The 15,643-nt window shown below is 40.2% G+C and overlaps 1 protein-coding gene across 4 annotated transcripts in view; it reads left to right on the top strand.

The window, feature by feature from the left end:
• Positions 1-10,605, top strand: part of Fam161a (FAM161 centrosomal protein A) — a 34,952-nt gene extending 24,347 nt beyond the window's left edge. For all 4 annotated transcript variants that reach the window (XM_008844487.3, XM_029569009.1, XM_017800967.2 and 1 more), the window contains 3 exons: positions 1,587-1,686; positions 8,442-8,593; positions 9,648-10,605. In XM_008844487.3, the coding sequence (XP_008842709.1) occupies positions 1,587-1,686; positions 8,442-8,593; positions 9,648-9,786 (391 nt within the window). In that variant the 3' untranslated portion in view covers positions 9,787-10,605. The remainder of the gene's footprint in view (positions 1-1,586; positions 1,687-8,441; positions 8,594-9,647) is intronic.
• Positions 10,606-15,643: the final 5,038 nt, after the last annotated feature.

The following is a 15,643-nucleotide window of genomic DNA, read 5'->3' as shown; positions in this document are numbered from 1 at the left end:
TATGTATGTCGGTTGTGCTGGGAGTCAAACCCAGAACCTAGTGTATGTTAACTAGGCACACACTCTAGCACTGAGCTAGGAACTGTCTTTGTATTACTTTTGGTTGCACAGTATAGTATTGAGAAGAATTTGCTTCACAGAGATAAATCTCTGTTAATTATTATATGTATGTCGGTTGTGCTGGGAGTCAAACCCAGAACCTAGTGTATGTTAACTAGGCACACACTCTAGCACTGAGCTAGGAACTGTCTTTGTATTACTTTTGGTTGCACAGTATAGTATTGAGAAGAATTTGCTTCACAGAGATAAATCTCTGTATTAATAGCTTGCTCTGTGATCTCAGATTTTGTGTGCATGTGCTGGGGATTAAACCTAGGGCCTTGTGGATGCTAAACATATACTTTAGCACTGAGCCTCACCCCCAACACAGACCAATTTTTTCAATTAACAGATAAATCAAGGAGTTTTGTTCTAACTTTGTACAAAATATGATGATATAAATTAATACATTGTGCTATATATTGCACTTTGTAACAGTTTCAGTATAAAAAATAAAATATCTACAGAATACCTATTTGATTCTAGAAAGTGCGAAAAGGCAAGGATGAGAGAATACTGGAATTCTGCAAAACAGAGTTTGAAAGCCAGTGTTCCAAATGTTGCACATAAAAATGATCATGCTGCTGGGCATGGTGGCACACGCCTTTAATCCTAGCTCTTGGGAGGCAGAGACAAGTGGATCTCTGTGAGTTCAAGGACAGCCTGGTCTACATAGAGAGTTCCAGGTCAGCCAGTGCTATATAGTAAGACCTGTGTCAAAAAAAAAAAAATTGTGTTTAAGTCGGAAATTCTCCCAAAGCTGAGTGATATGATTTGTTAATTTTTAATCTGATTATAAGAACCAAATACATATATATTTGCTTGTAATTACAATGAGTAATCCTTTATAATACAGCGTTAATCTACTGATAGAGGGAGCTTAATGTGATGAACTTGAGCAAAAAGTTCCTTAGAAATACAGAATGTTAATCCATGACATCTTACTTAGTTGTTTTTAGTGTATCTCACATAGAGAGAAACAGTATTGTTTATTTAATTCTTCACATGATCTAGTTTACAGTACATTCGAGGATTTTGGCTCCTGTTCGCCTGTGCATGTTACATTCGTGTGCTCCCCTTTTCTCCCTGACCTGCTCCCCCTTCGTGTTGCCGCTAAACTTTAGGCAATCTCATTTAGGGGAAAAATAGGAGCAAGGTTTTTTTGAATGAAATTATTTAAAAATACCTAATTTGGATACATTTTCTTGATTTTGTACACTTATAAATAAGACATTTCTCAGGCTAGTTTGAGGCCTCTTTCTATGTTATGCCTTGAATATTTTGGAAGACGACGCCCAGACAGGGCAATAGAAAGTATGCTTTCAGAACCTGGGATTTTAATTCTGTATTCCATGAGAATTTTATCAGTCTAGAAAAGGAACCTTGCTAAACTGTCCTCATCTCTGATTTGTCTTCTAAAGTAAATGTTATATGTGCAATTTCCTTAACTGACCTTTTAAAACTCCATTCCTTCTATATGATTCTAGAAAGTGCGAAAAGGCAAGGATGAGAGAATACCAACAGGAACTGGAAGACAGAGATGAGAAGTTGAGAAAGAGGCCGCTACTGTTTGAAAGAGTCGCTCAGGTTGTGTTTATTGGAATTTAGAGCTGTGGCCTTTGTGTTTTCCAGTATCTTTAGCCTCCATTTTCCCTGTGTTTTCTATGATTATTGAGACTCACTGTTCTGTGGCAGCTTCATCAACCAGTCAAGGAAGTGATTCTGCTTCAGGTCTGATGAAGCACGTAGCTCAGTAAAGAGCACGCTGCTAACACAGTACTTCTCAAATATTAGTTTCACAACCTGTCTTTAGAAATATCAGTTTGGTTGTGTTATTTGTGTGAGGCTTCATGGTACCATTTGAAGATCTTTGATGAATTAAAAAATGAAATCAAATGGCTAATTGAATCAAATTTATTTCTGCCAGTGTTAAAAAAGTAAATTTATAATTTAATCTAACCAACAATTACTAAAAGAATTTCCTTTTTATAGGAAAAACAAACTGGTCTTATGAACAGTAGATTCTAATTTTTAAAATTTAATTCAGTTTTTTGACCTTTCTTTTTTTTTAATGCGTGTTTTGCCTGCATATATGTAAGCACACTTGTGTCATGCAGTGCCCACAAAGGCCAGAGGATGCTGTTGGAGCCTCTGGAACTGACGTTACAGATGGGTATTAGCCACCAGGTGTGTGCTGGGAACTGAACCCAGGCCCTCTGCAAGAGCAGCCAGTGCTCTTAACCACTGAGTCATCTCTCCAGCTCCCATTTTAAGCTGTTTTACATTGTATAACATAAAGTGATTGACTCTGGACTTAAAAAAGTTTTTCCTGGATCCAAACTTCAAATTTCTATGTCCACCGCTCTGGTAATCCCCCTAGCATTCCTGTTCACCTTTCCTCCAACAAGGTCCTCCTGGAAATTGGGGATATACTTTAGATGAGTGACAGCTATTCTTCCCCAGCTGAATTGGTCACCGAGAGACCTGTCAAGGCTTTTCCCAAGTATTTTTACCTGGTTCTGTTATTTCCTGTCTGAATTGTTATAATAATTTGACTGAACTGGGTGTGGTGACATATGCCTATAGTCCAGCTACTCAGGAGATGGATACAGAGGATCACTTGAGCCAAGGAATTTGAGTCCAGCCTATGCAACATAGTGAGACCCTCTCTCTTTTTTTTTTTTTTTTTTTTTTTTTTTTTTTTTTATCTTTTTTGGACGGGGTCTCCCTGTAGCCCCAGCTCTCCTGTAACTCACTATGTAGACTGGGCTGGCCTTGAACTCACAGAGATCCGCCTGCCTCTGCCTCCCAAGTGCTGGGATTAAGGCTCCCAAGTGTGCCTCCACGCCCGGCGAGACCCTGTCTCTTAAAAACATTTAAAAAAAATTATTTTTGTTTATAAATGTTTTGCCTGCATGTATATATGTATGTGTACCCAGTACCCATAGAGGCTAGATGAGGGCATCAGACCCCCTGGAACTGGAGTTACAGATGGTTTTGAGTCTCCATGTGGGTGCTAGGAACCAAATCCAGGTCCTTAGAAAGAACAGCAAGTGTTCCTAACTGCTGAGCCATTGCTCCAGCCCTAAGCGTAAAAGCATTTTTATTTTATTATTACTGTTTTTAAATTTAACACTTTTTTTTTTTTTTTTTTTTTTTGGTTTTTTTGAGACAGGGTCTCCCTGTAGCCCCAGCTGTCCTGGAACTCACTATGTAGAACAGGCTGGCCTTGAACTACAGAGATCTGCCTGCCTCTGCTGGGATTAAAGGCGAGTACCACCATACCCGGCTAAATTTAACATTTAAAGCATTTTAAAACTGATCTTTCTGCTTTCCCATTCCCCTATCAAATGGGCAGCAGTTAGTCCGTCCAGCAAGCAGAGCATCCATCCCCATGGAATCCATGCAGACTCATTTTCAGTGACGGTCTCAAGGGCTTGTCATTGACTTCCCCAGGGCTATAGGGGAGGTACACATTATGAATGAAAAAAGGAAGTTCAAAGAACCCAAGTTGATCTGCTTTCAAACACTTAACCCTAAGCTGTCTTGCTCCCTTCCAAAAGAAAAATTCCCAAGCTATATAGCAGTGTACAAACACAGTGTAAAGCTTCTGTGATTTATTTTTTAGACATGGTTTCATGTATCCCAGACCCCCATGTCTCTATATAGCCTAGGATGACCTTGAACTTCCTATCCTCCTGCCTCTCTACCTCCCAAGAGCTGGAATTACAAGTATATACTACCACAACCGGTTTTGTGTGGTGCTGGGGATAGAACCTGAGCTTTGTGCACGCTAGGCAAGCAGTCTGCGCACTGAGCTGCATCCTGATAACCTCTTTAGCCTGTTTCTTAGTATCCCCTTCATTGTCCCCTTTTATGCCCTTTACTTTAGGCTGTACCAGATATTAGACAACTACCTTCAGCCTTGAAGTCTTTATTCTTGCTGTTTACCAAACACCCTATCTCCAGCTTGCCTTAGCTCCCACTCCTTTAAGTATTAGCTTGTAGTCACTCTCTTGCACTGTTCCTGAGGCTGGGTTGGGTGCCCTTTCCTCTGTGTTCTTTTATGAATCTGTACATGTCTCTTTGTTCCTGCCACAGTGTGTGGCAGTTCTCTGCGTGATAGCCTCTCTTCCCTGCTAGATAACTGATCTTTAAGGATGACGGCCAAACCTTTGTAGTCCCAGCACCTAGTACCTACAGTAATGCCTGGCATAGAAATGTTATTCAGCATTTGGTGAGCCAAACAATTGTGATAAAAGTAGCCAGACTAGACCTTACATTTTCTTTCTTGGTTTAACACAGCTAAGAGCACTATTCTGATATGTTAGTGATGAGTCTCAGCATTATAAACAGTTTCATTGTGCTATGAATTCCCACTGTTTCTAAGCACCAGAGAAAAATGTGACAGAATCCATGGTGGCTATGTTAAAACAATTTTGTAGCTGACAGCCTCCCATTCTGGCCCTCACATAGCCATTCCCTTCCCTTGAAGCTCTTATCTGCCACCCCCCATGAGGCCTTGTTACAAATACGAGGGCTTGTTACAAATAAGCATGCGATAGATAATTTGTTAAATGTATGAAAGAATTACTACAAAGTAAACTTTGGTGATAAAAAATAAGCATCTTTCACCTTGGAGCAAGGACACTGATTATAGACAGGTATTCATCTGTTGTTTTAGTTTCTGAAAGAAACAAAGGTAATCCTTTTTTGGCAGGATCTTTGAGAGAGAAAAAACATAAAATTGCTTTAAATTGCTTTTCCCTTCATAGTCTTTATATTTCTTTTGTGTAGCGAAGAGCAGAGGAGAAATACTATTCAAATTAGAAATTATTATAGATTATTTGCCTTCATGCAAAAAGGTAATTCTATATCCAGTGAGTGGGGGCACTGGATCAGCATTGTTTTGATTTTGTTAACATATTACTGCTATTTTTCTTGCAGTCTAAACTTTTGCTATGACAATTTCTGTTAATAGCTGTTACTTAATAAATTCTATTGCAACTTACTTATTGCCCATTTCTAAGAGTTAATTGTGGCCAGGCGTGGTGGTGCACCCTTTAGTCCGAGCACTCGGGAGGCAGAGGTAGGCAGATCTCTGAGTTCAAGGCCAGCCTGGTCTACACAGTGAGTTCAGGCCAGCTGGGGCTACAGGGAGACCCTGTCTCAAAAAGACCAGAAAAAAAAGAGTTAATTGCGGCCTCCCTGCATTGAATTGTCCTCTAACAGAATGTGCCTGTGGTTGATTGCAGAACCAACCTTGGCCTGGTTCTTGGGAGCACAGAGTTAAGCCGAATTTTAAACCAAATTCAGATGAAAACTTACTGACTGGCATTAACTTTGATTGTGTCTTTGATTTTTGTTTGTTGGTTTGCTTCTTTTTGTTGTTGTTTGTTTTTGAGATGGGATCTTACTGTGTAACTTTGGCTGGCTGGCTGGCCTAGAACTTGCTATGTAGACCAGGATGGTCCTGAACTCAGAGAGATCTACCTGCTTCTGCCCTTTTTTTCCGAGATACAGTCTCATGTGGCCCACACTGGCCTTGAACTGGCTATGAAGTCAAGGATGACCTTGGACTTCTGACCTTACTGCTTCTACCCCTGAGTGCTAGGATCACAGGTATGTGTTACAATTGGTTTATGTGGTATGGGGACTGAACCCAAGACTTCATGCATGTTAGGCAAGTACTCTACCAACTGAGCTACATCCCTAGCCCCAGAATATATTCTTAATGAATTCAGAGTTGCTTTGATTTTCTTCATTCACTTCTATGGTCTTTGGAGCATAGATTTCATTTCTCACTTTGCCCTGCTTTTCAGTTCACTAAGCCTTGTCTGTTGGTATTCCACAGCTTCTGAATACATTTTTACCTACGTGTGTGTGTGTGTGTGTGTGTGTGTGTGTGTGTGTGTGTGGTGTGTGTGTTGTGTGTGTGGAGTGGTGTGTGTGTGTGGTTTGTGTGTGTGTGTGTGTGTGTGTGTGTGTGTGTGTGTGTGTTGTAGGCCAGGGTCAAAACTGAGCATCTTCCTCAGTTACTGTCCACCTTATTTTTGGAGACAAGACCTCTCACTGAACCTGGAGCTCATCGATACCCCTGGCCCTGTTGACCAGTGAGTTGCAGGGTCATCTCATCTGCCTCTCCATCCTCCCCAGCACTGGGCATCTATTATATGGTGCTATTACGTAAACTCAGGTCCTCAGGCTCAGGCAGCGTATTGCTGAGTCACTGTCCCAGCCTTTTACTTGCTTTTCTTTTTTTGTTTGCTGGTTTTTGTTTCTTTGAGACAGGGTTTCCCTGTAGCCCCAGCTGGCCTGGAACTTGCTATATAGACCAGGCTGGCCTTGAACTCACACAGATCTGCCTGTCTCTGCCTCCTGAGCACTGGGATTAAAGGTGTGTACTACCACACCCAGCTTTATTATATATTTTTTAAGGTTTGGGTTTTTTTTTTTTTTTAATTTATGTGTATGAGTGTATTGCCTGCATGTATGTAAGTGCACCTATGCAATGCCCGCAGAGGTCAGAAGAGGGCTTCAGATTCCCCTGGAACTGGAGTTAATGGACAGTTGTTAGTTGCCATGTAAGTGCTGAGAACTGAACCCAGGTCCTCTGTAAGAGCAGCCAGTGCTCTTAACTACTGAGTCATCTCTCCCACCCAAGATTTAGGTTTTTTGCTTGTTTGTCTTTTCTATGGCACTAGAGATCTAACCCAGAGCATACTAGTACAAATGTTCTACCACTGAGCTATATCCCCAGCTCTCAGCTTGCTGCAACTATGAACAGATCCCATGACCCCAACAGATCTCCAAGCCAGGAAGTGACATTCCAGAGATCTGGATCTAGTTCTAGGCATCCCTCCCTTCTTTCCCTGAGTAAAGACAGCAATACTGATAATTTTGTTATCTTCGATGGGCCAAGGTCATGGCTATAGTAGGCAAATAAAAATCACCAACAATTATCATGTGATCTTACTTTACTCTCACGTGATCTGTAGTCAGACACTGACATTTTAGTTTGTTTGGTTTTTTGGAGACAGGGTCCTGCTCTTTAGCCCTGGCTGCCCTGGAACTCATGTAAATGTGGCTGGCCTTAAATTCCAGCTCTAAGCCAGGTGTGGTGGCGCACACCTTTAATCCCAGCACTTGGGAGGCAGAGGCTGGTGGATCTCTGTGAGTTCAAGGCCAGCGTGGTCTACATAGTGAATTCCAGGACAGCTGGAGCTGCAGGGAGACCCTGTCTCAAAAAGACCAAGAAAATAAAAATAAATAAATAAATAAATGAATAAATAAATTTCCAGCTCTAACTCTTGAATACTGGGCTTATATTACGTATGGCTTAGTACTCCATTTCCTTACTTTTTTTTTTTTTTTCAGGTATCTTTATGTAGTCATGAAAGTTTATAAAGCCTGGGGGCTGGAGAGATGGCTCAGCGATTAAAAACACTGGTTGAGTCATCTCTCCAGTAAAAAAAAAAATAAAATAAAATAAACTCTGAATAACAGTGCAAAGAATAATTATAATCAGCTTTCCTGTGGCTGCCTCGCAGGTTAACAAATGGGGTCTACAGGGGCTGGAGAGATGAGTCAGTGATTAAGAGCACTGGCTGCTCTTGCAGAGGACCTGGGTTCGATTCCCAGCACCCACATGGCAGCTAACAACCTATAATTCCAGATCCAGTGGAATCTAATACCCTCTCTTGACCTCCATGGGCACTGCACGATGGGAGTGCACTTACATACATGCAGGCAATATACTCATACACATAAAATTTTAAAGTTAATTAAAGCAAAATAAAACAAAAGCAAATGAGGTGTCCACCACCCAGTATCTGTGCACGTCTCCCGTATCACAGCCTCTACATCTCCTATGGGGTAACCATCGTTCTGACTTTGTTTAGTTTTTCCTGTTTCTGGGCTTCAGATAACTGGGTGGTACTAGATGTTCTTTTATGCTGGCCTCCTTTCATTCAGAATTACATTTGTAAGATCTATTCATGGTGTGGAAGGAAGCCACAGTTTGTTCATTTTCTTCTGTTTTTCCATTGTGTAAGATACTTTATCTTACCCTCCAAATATTGTTTGGTATTGAGTTGCTATAATTTTACATCTTGAACATTCGTATACATGTCCCCTGGTGTGTGTGTGTGTGTGTGTGTGTGTGTGTGTGTGTGTGTTTCTCTAAGAACATACCTAAAAGTGTAATTGTTGACCATAGAATGTGCATATTTCACTCAGCTGTGATTGCGGGGCTCATTTTCACTGGTGCTTTTAACCATATGTTTTAATAGAAGTTTATGACCTTTGTTCTCATCTGAAAAGGTTTGTCTTTCTTCCTATAGAAAAATGCAAGGATGGCAGCAGAAAAGCATTATTCTAACACCCTAAAAGCACTAGGAATTTCTGATGAGTTTGTTTCAAAGAAAGGCCAGAGTGGAAAAGTATTTGAGTACATCAGCAAGCAGATGAAAAGCTGCACTGCAGATAAAGAAAGGTAACATATGCAAGATGTCTGAGCATGCCCCTCTGAAAACCATACCTGCAGGAAAGCATACACTTCTGTTTTCTTTTTCGTTGTTGTTGTTGTTGTTGTTTAACAGGGTCTCCCTGTAGCCCTAGCTGGCCTGGAACTTGCTATGTATATCTGGCTGCCTCAGCTTCCCAAGTGCTGGGATTAAAGGTGTGGGCCACCAAGCCTGGTTTTTTGAATCTGTTACCTGATGGAATACATGTGAACTATTGTAGAATATACTGTTATTTTATCGTGTTTGACACAGTGTATATATTATACAGTGATAAAATATTTTGATCTTACTACAGACTTATGTTCCTGACTGATATAAATAACAAAAACAATAGCATACTTTCAACTTTTAAGAAATCAAGTTTTGAAATAAATTAGTTGTCAGTTGTCAGAGGAATTTTATTTCCCACTTAGCACTTTGATAGAGTTTTCCTTTTTCTTTTTAAAAATTTATTTATTTTGGGCTGGAGAGATGGCTCAGTGGTTAAGAACACTGGTTGTTCTTGCAGAAGACCCGGGTTCTGATCCCAGCACCCACACGGCAGCTAACAACTGTCCATAACTCCAGTCCCAGGGGATCTAACAGCCTCTTCTGACCTCCGCAGGCATTGCATAACATGGGATACATGCATACACATAAAATAAAAATAATAAATAAAACTTTTTAAAAATCTATTTTATGCATATGAGTGTATTGCCTGTATATATGTAAGTGCACCATATGCATGCAGTGCCCATGGAGGCAAGAAGAGGGGGTTGGATCCTCTGGAACTGGAGTTACAGATGGTTGTTAGCTACAGTGTAGGTGCTGGGAACCAAATCCAGGTCCTCTGCAAGAGCGGCCAGTGCTCTTGACCGCTGAGCCATCATCTTTCCAGCCCCTGATAGAGTTTTCTTAATAAGCAATTAGAACTCTTATACTTAAGGAAGACTGGCTCTATGATGGCGTACACAGCACAGCATCTGTGTAACTTTTAACCCAACTCATTTTTCCTTTGAAAGATTGATAAATTTCTTCCTCTAGCTTTAATGAGGAAGAAAAAATAGAAGAGAGAGAGAATGAGGAAGAAAACTATTTTATTGACACCAGCAGCCAGGATTCTTGCAAGGAAAAAGACGAAGATGTTGAAGAAAGTGGAGAAGAAAATTCTGTTGAAGAATGAACCTGAAAGAGCGAGGTTTGCTGTCTGTGATGTTCAGTTGGGAGCTTCAGGACTTCACCACCTGCACTTGTGATGTTAGGAACGTCTGTGGGGACAACACTCACATGTGCAGGGCTTTTGAACAGAGACATCACCTGTAAAGGCTGAATCTAGATGATTGGTGATTTGGTTAGAGTAGAGCTTTGCCTACTGCATTTTTTAATTGCTGTCATGTGCTATTTGCAACTATGACTGTAATTTCAAAAGTGTTTGAGGATCACAGCTGTCACAAACTGACTAGTTCTGAAAATGGACATTTATATTTGGTAAAGAGTTTGGTATTGAAAGCAAAGAAATATTGGCCTTTGGTGATTTCTTTTATGTTTGCTAAGTATTTTAAGTTTCTTCTCTGACCCATCTTTGTTTTTGTGCTTTTATTTCTTTCTTTGAGACAGGGCCTCATTATATAGCTCTGCCTGGCCTGGAACTTACTATGTAGACCAGGTTGTACTTGAATTCACAGAGATCAATGTAGACCAGGCTGGCCTTGAATTCACAGAGATTTGCCTGCCTCTGCCTCCAAGTGCTGGATTAAAGGTATGTGCCATCACACCTGGCTTCTGAGCCTTTTAAAGTAAATAGTGTGCTACAGGAAAAAAAAAAAGAGGTGCTTGGAAAAGTACATTAATTTCTGCACTGAAAATTCACTCTTAAATTATCTATACTCTAGTCAGTTTTTCTTTTTTTTTTTAGTCTTTTTGAGACAGGGTCTCCCTGTAGCCCCAGCTGTCCTGGATTCACCATGGAGACCAGGCTGGCTTCGAACTCACAGAGATCCACCTGCCTCCCAAGTGCTAGGACTAAAGGCGTGCGCCACCACGCCCGGCAGTTTTTCTTTTTTTTTCTTTTTTTTTTTTCTTTTTGTCTTTTTGAGACAGGGTCTCCCTGTAGCCTCAGCTGTCCTGGAACTCAGTATGTAGACCAGGCTGGCCTTGAACTCACAGAGATCTGCCTGCCTCTGCCTCCCAGTTTTTCTTTTTTATCTCTAGTTTTTTTTTGGTTGAGATTAAATCTTGGGTAGAGATTAAATCACATGCTTAGCAAGTACTCTAGCTCTGAGCACTGAGCTGTCCCTCTAATCAATGATTTTTGATAGGTAAAGTATTAAAATAATTTTAGCTGCTTTTCAATGTGAAAATAATTATGGCATATGCTGACTGTAATAAGAGATAAACATTTATTTTCTTTTAAAGACAGGGTCACCCTGTAGCCCCAGCTGGCCTGGAACTTGGATGTAGATGAAGCTAGCCTGGATCTCACAGAGATCTGTCTGCCTCTGACTCCCAGTGCTGGGATTAAAGGCATGTGCTACCATGCCCAGACTATCTTTGTTTTATATATGTTGAAATTATAATAACTTGCCAAAGGAAAATCTTAAAAGTAATTCAGATTTAAAATTTTTTAATGTTAATTTATTCTTTGTACACAAACTCTGCTTATGATTTGATTTTGAGTCATTTTTCCTCATTAGGCAAATTTTTGTTTTGGAAGTTCACACTAATCTTCAAAATGATGCAGGGTAAGACATTGCCTTTTCTAGAAACAATCAGCAGTCTTCAAAAAGGATTATGTAATGAAGGTGTGTGTATGTTACCAGTCCCAACTGTAGCTGTGTGTTTTACTGAGGTGATTTTTCTCAGTCAGGGGCACGTGTCTACTTGTAATCCTTTCTTCCAGCAGTTTATGTTAAATTACTTGTCACTGTCATTCAGTTCTTATTCCTTTAGAGATGGCACTGTTTGAAAAATTAATGTTTGTATTCCTTTAACGTTTAACACGGGGTTGCACATATGGTAGATAATAAAGATTGAATGAGTGGATGAATATGATTTTTAATTATAGTTACAGTTACTTCAGAACAAGTACAAATGGAGTCAGAAACGTTTCCCTTTGGACTTGGTGAGAACTTGTGAAATACAATTCACAAATTATAATATTTAAAATGTTACTTGCTTCCAAGGAAGGAATCTCACAGTCTCCTTTTCTCACATTCATGGAGTGTGTGATTTGGGGTCATAAGAGACATGGCATCAGAACCAATCTTCAGTTTGTTTTTTTTTTAATCTGTTGAAGTTGGGCTAGTACCTCTTTGGTGGCTGTAGGAACACTGTATGAAATGAGAAAGGGACATCTGTTAATATGATACTCAAATGATCATGTCAGAGCACAGACTCTTCCTGAAGAGGCCTTTTGTTTTCAGTGCTGGGGATTAAATGCAGAGCATCACACATGCTGAACATCCACTTTACCACTGACCTATACCCCAGCCACTTTGTTGATTTTGGTTTGTTTGTTTGAAAGAGGTCGTCTGTTTAGCCCAGGTTAGCCTCCAATTTGCATCCTCCTGTTTTAGCCTCCTGAGTGCTAGGATTACAGATGCATACCACCGTACCTATCTTGAACATAATAACCATTGGGTTTCAGGGAAGGCATGATCTTGAAAAAAAAGAAAAAGATAATTTCTTCCAAGAAAAGAATACATGATCATGGTTGGCTGGTAACTATTTTCTTTTCCACTATTCTGTCTTTATGTTGCTGGAAGTAGTGTCATGCACAGCATTTTAAAAAAAGAAAGAAAACACCCCACCACCACTCCTGTGTTTGCCTTACAGTTAGGTGGGCATTTTATGCTATCTTAGCTGGAGAGAGTAAGTTTTCAGGGAAATCCTCTGAAGGGAAAACTTGGCTACCTTGACCCTTTGGCCTTTTGCCTTTTGTCTTTTCTTTCTTCCTTCCCAAATCATTGGGTTTTTGTTAAGTGCAGCAGAACACCATTCCTAATTCAACATATTAGCCTAACTCATCGTTAACATACTCGTTGAGTTATCATTTCTAAATTTCCACACTTGTCTTTGATACACTGACTATGTACAGTGTAGGTGATCATTTGTTTGAAGACTGCTTATTTTTTTTCCAAGAAGAAAAATAGCTACATTAATCTCAGAGGAAAGAAATGCAAAGTAGGATATTAACTTGTAAAGAAAACAACAGTAGAGGTTTCTCAAATATTATTTCTGTTCATTTTTTTAACCTTTAAAAAAGATCTCCATTTCACTATAATAAACACATTGTTAGAACTACTGTTTTCTACAGAAAGCAAGCACTTAGATAAACGACTGACACATATTTTTCTAAAGAAAGAGACTGACACTCATGACAATACTCTTTTGAATACAATTCGTAGGAAACGGGTTTTAACACAAAATTTTCCTGTACATTCGTTTTCACTATTATAAACACAATATTAGAACTACTGTTCATTCTACAGAAAGCAAACACTTAGTTTTTAATAACTACATGATTAGAAGAAGCATTTCACTACAGCTTTAACATTTTCAGTGACACACTCCAGAGCAAGAGTACATCACTTTCACAAGTGGGTGCAAGCTTCTAGGTTCACAGTTGAATTAATACAGTTAAACAATATTGAACTCAGTATAAGCCCTGTAAGACATAAAATTGAATGAGTTTTTAACCTTTAAAAAAGATCTCCATTTCATTTTAGAATATTTCTGTTACTGTTAATGTTTAATATGGCACCTTCTTGACCATAGCTACACCATGTTAAAGTTTAGGCTGACTCTAGTCTCTGAAATTATCAGGCAGATGGTCCAGGGTATGGGAACACATGTCAGCAGGACCCCAGTTGTCTTGGGAACAGGTCAGCGTGTCCCAGAGTGCTCCTGCTAACTGCAGATTTATGGTTTCTGTAGGTTATGCTTGGCTTGCTTTTGCAAAATAGTAATTGTTGCTTAATAGAACAGAAATTGTAAAGCAGGCTTTGTACCTGCAAGCTTGGGAACTTAAACTTTTCACCCCTGGTTATGGTTTCTTTGTATAAAAGCTTACTCTAGAAACGACTTGGGGCTACACACTTGGGCTCCCACACTGTTGTGTAGTCGCTGATCAGCAAAGACTTTCATTCAGCAAAGCTTTTGAGTGGTCTTCTCTGGTGAAGCGCCTCACAACAAATGATTGCTGGGGGAGGGGCTATCATTCTTCACGGTACAGTCGCTGGGAAGAGGGTTCACAGGAAAAGGAAGGAGGGAGGCAGAAGGTACTGGAGGTGACTACAATCACATTTATGTGTGTGAAACTGTAAAAAAAAAGAAAAGCACATGGTATATTTTATTACAAAACTAAGCTATCTTGGGGCCTGGAGAGGTGTTTCAGTGATTAAGAGCACTGGCTGCTCTTGCAGATGATCCAGTTTGGTGCCCAGCACCCACATGACAGCTGACAACTGTAACTCCAGTTCCAGGGGCTCTGACACCCTCTCCTGGCCTCTGAGGGCACTGTATGCATGTGGCACACTTACATACATGCAGGTAAAACACTCATATACATAAAATAAATGGAATTTTTTTTAAGTTATTTTGTACCATAGGACTGAATAAACTACTGTTTGCCACCCCTGAATGTTATGTCCTGAAACCAAGGTCAGGAAATGTGTGGCTGGGGACCTGACAACTAGAGACAGGGACCAAAACAGGGCAGGAGGAAACCCAACAAAGTCAATACATTAAAGAAAAAAAAAAAAGTTCAGCGTTGTAATCCTATCATAGGAAGCTGAGGTAGGGAAATTTCTGTGAGTTCAAGGCCAGGCTGGATTACAGAATAAGACTCTGACCCAAAAGATAAAACAGTTCTTTTAAGATGTTGCTTGGCATGGTGGTGCACACCTTTAATCCCAGCACTCAGGAGGCAGAGGCAGGTGCATCTCTGTGAGACTGAGGCCAGCCTGGTCTATATAGTGAGTTCTAGGCAGCTGGGGCTACAAGGAGACCCAAAACAAAACAAACAACAAAAAAGATGTCAGTAACATTACAGACACGCATTATATTGTGCAGTTTTCTTTGTTATTCCTTGCTTATCAAATGTTCAGGACTCTATTCTATGGAATAAGATTTTGTAAATCAGAATTACTGTCAGGGCAGTGGAGAGGGATTACATTCTGCCTGTTTGCTTTTCACCAGGGTGCTGGGAAATGGTACCTCCTGGAGCTGCCCTGCTTTGCTGTCCTCTCTTCAACCCTTCTAGTTTCTGATCTCAGTCCAATAGGGTGAGCAGGATCGACTTAGAAGGGTGGGTCCTGACTTTTGGTGCTATCAGGAAAGTGATATTATTTTATTAATTATTTTTATGTGTATGAGTGTATTGTCTGCATGTAAGTGCACCCGTGTTGTGTGGTGCCAGTGGAGGTCAGCAAACCGTGTCGGGTTCCCCTGGAACTGGAGTTAGGGGCATTTGTTACCTGCCACGTGGGTGTTGGGAATCGAACCTGGGTCCTCTGCAAAAACAGCTAGTGCTCTTAACTGCTGAGCCATCTTTCCAGCCCCAGGAAAGTGATTTTTTAAGGAATGAAGATTGAGGGAGCACCATTTTACCAAATGTGCATTCTGTACTGTGTCAGGGTATGTGTGTCTCTCTCTCTCTCTCTCTCTCTCTCTCTCTCTCTCTCTCTCTCTCTCTGTAGTAAAGATTAAACCAGGGCCTTGCCCATGTGCTAGGCAAATGTAGCTTGACCACTGAGCTACATTCCCAGACCCCACACCCATACGTTTGTTCTCTGAATAGCTTGAGAGTAATTTGTATAGATCATAACATTTTACCTCTAAATACCTCAGAGGTTGTCTCCTAGGAATTAGGATTTTCTATATAACCACATTGTCATTGTAATGCCTAAGAAAGCTAAAATGTATGTATTTTTTCTTGGTGCTGGGGATTGGACCACTACCACTGAGCTATACCTGTAGCCAAAATAAATCTAATATTGATCAATAATATTGTCTAACATACCCAGTTGTCCCAAATAATG

The sequence above is a fragment of the Nannospalax galili genome, unplaced genomic scaffold (genome assembly GCF_000622305.1).
Source record: "Nannospalax galili isolate Female #2095 unplaced genomic scaffold, S.galili_v1.0 scaffold682, whole genome shotgun sequence".
Lineage (NCBI taxonomy): Eukaryota > Metazoa > Chordata > Mammalia > Rodentia > Spalacidae > Nannospalax > Nannospalax galili.
The sequence above is the reverse complement of the archived record's forward strand: the minus strand, read 5'-3'. Positions and strand labels throughout refer to the sequence as shown.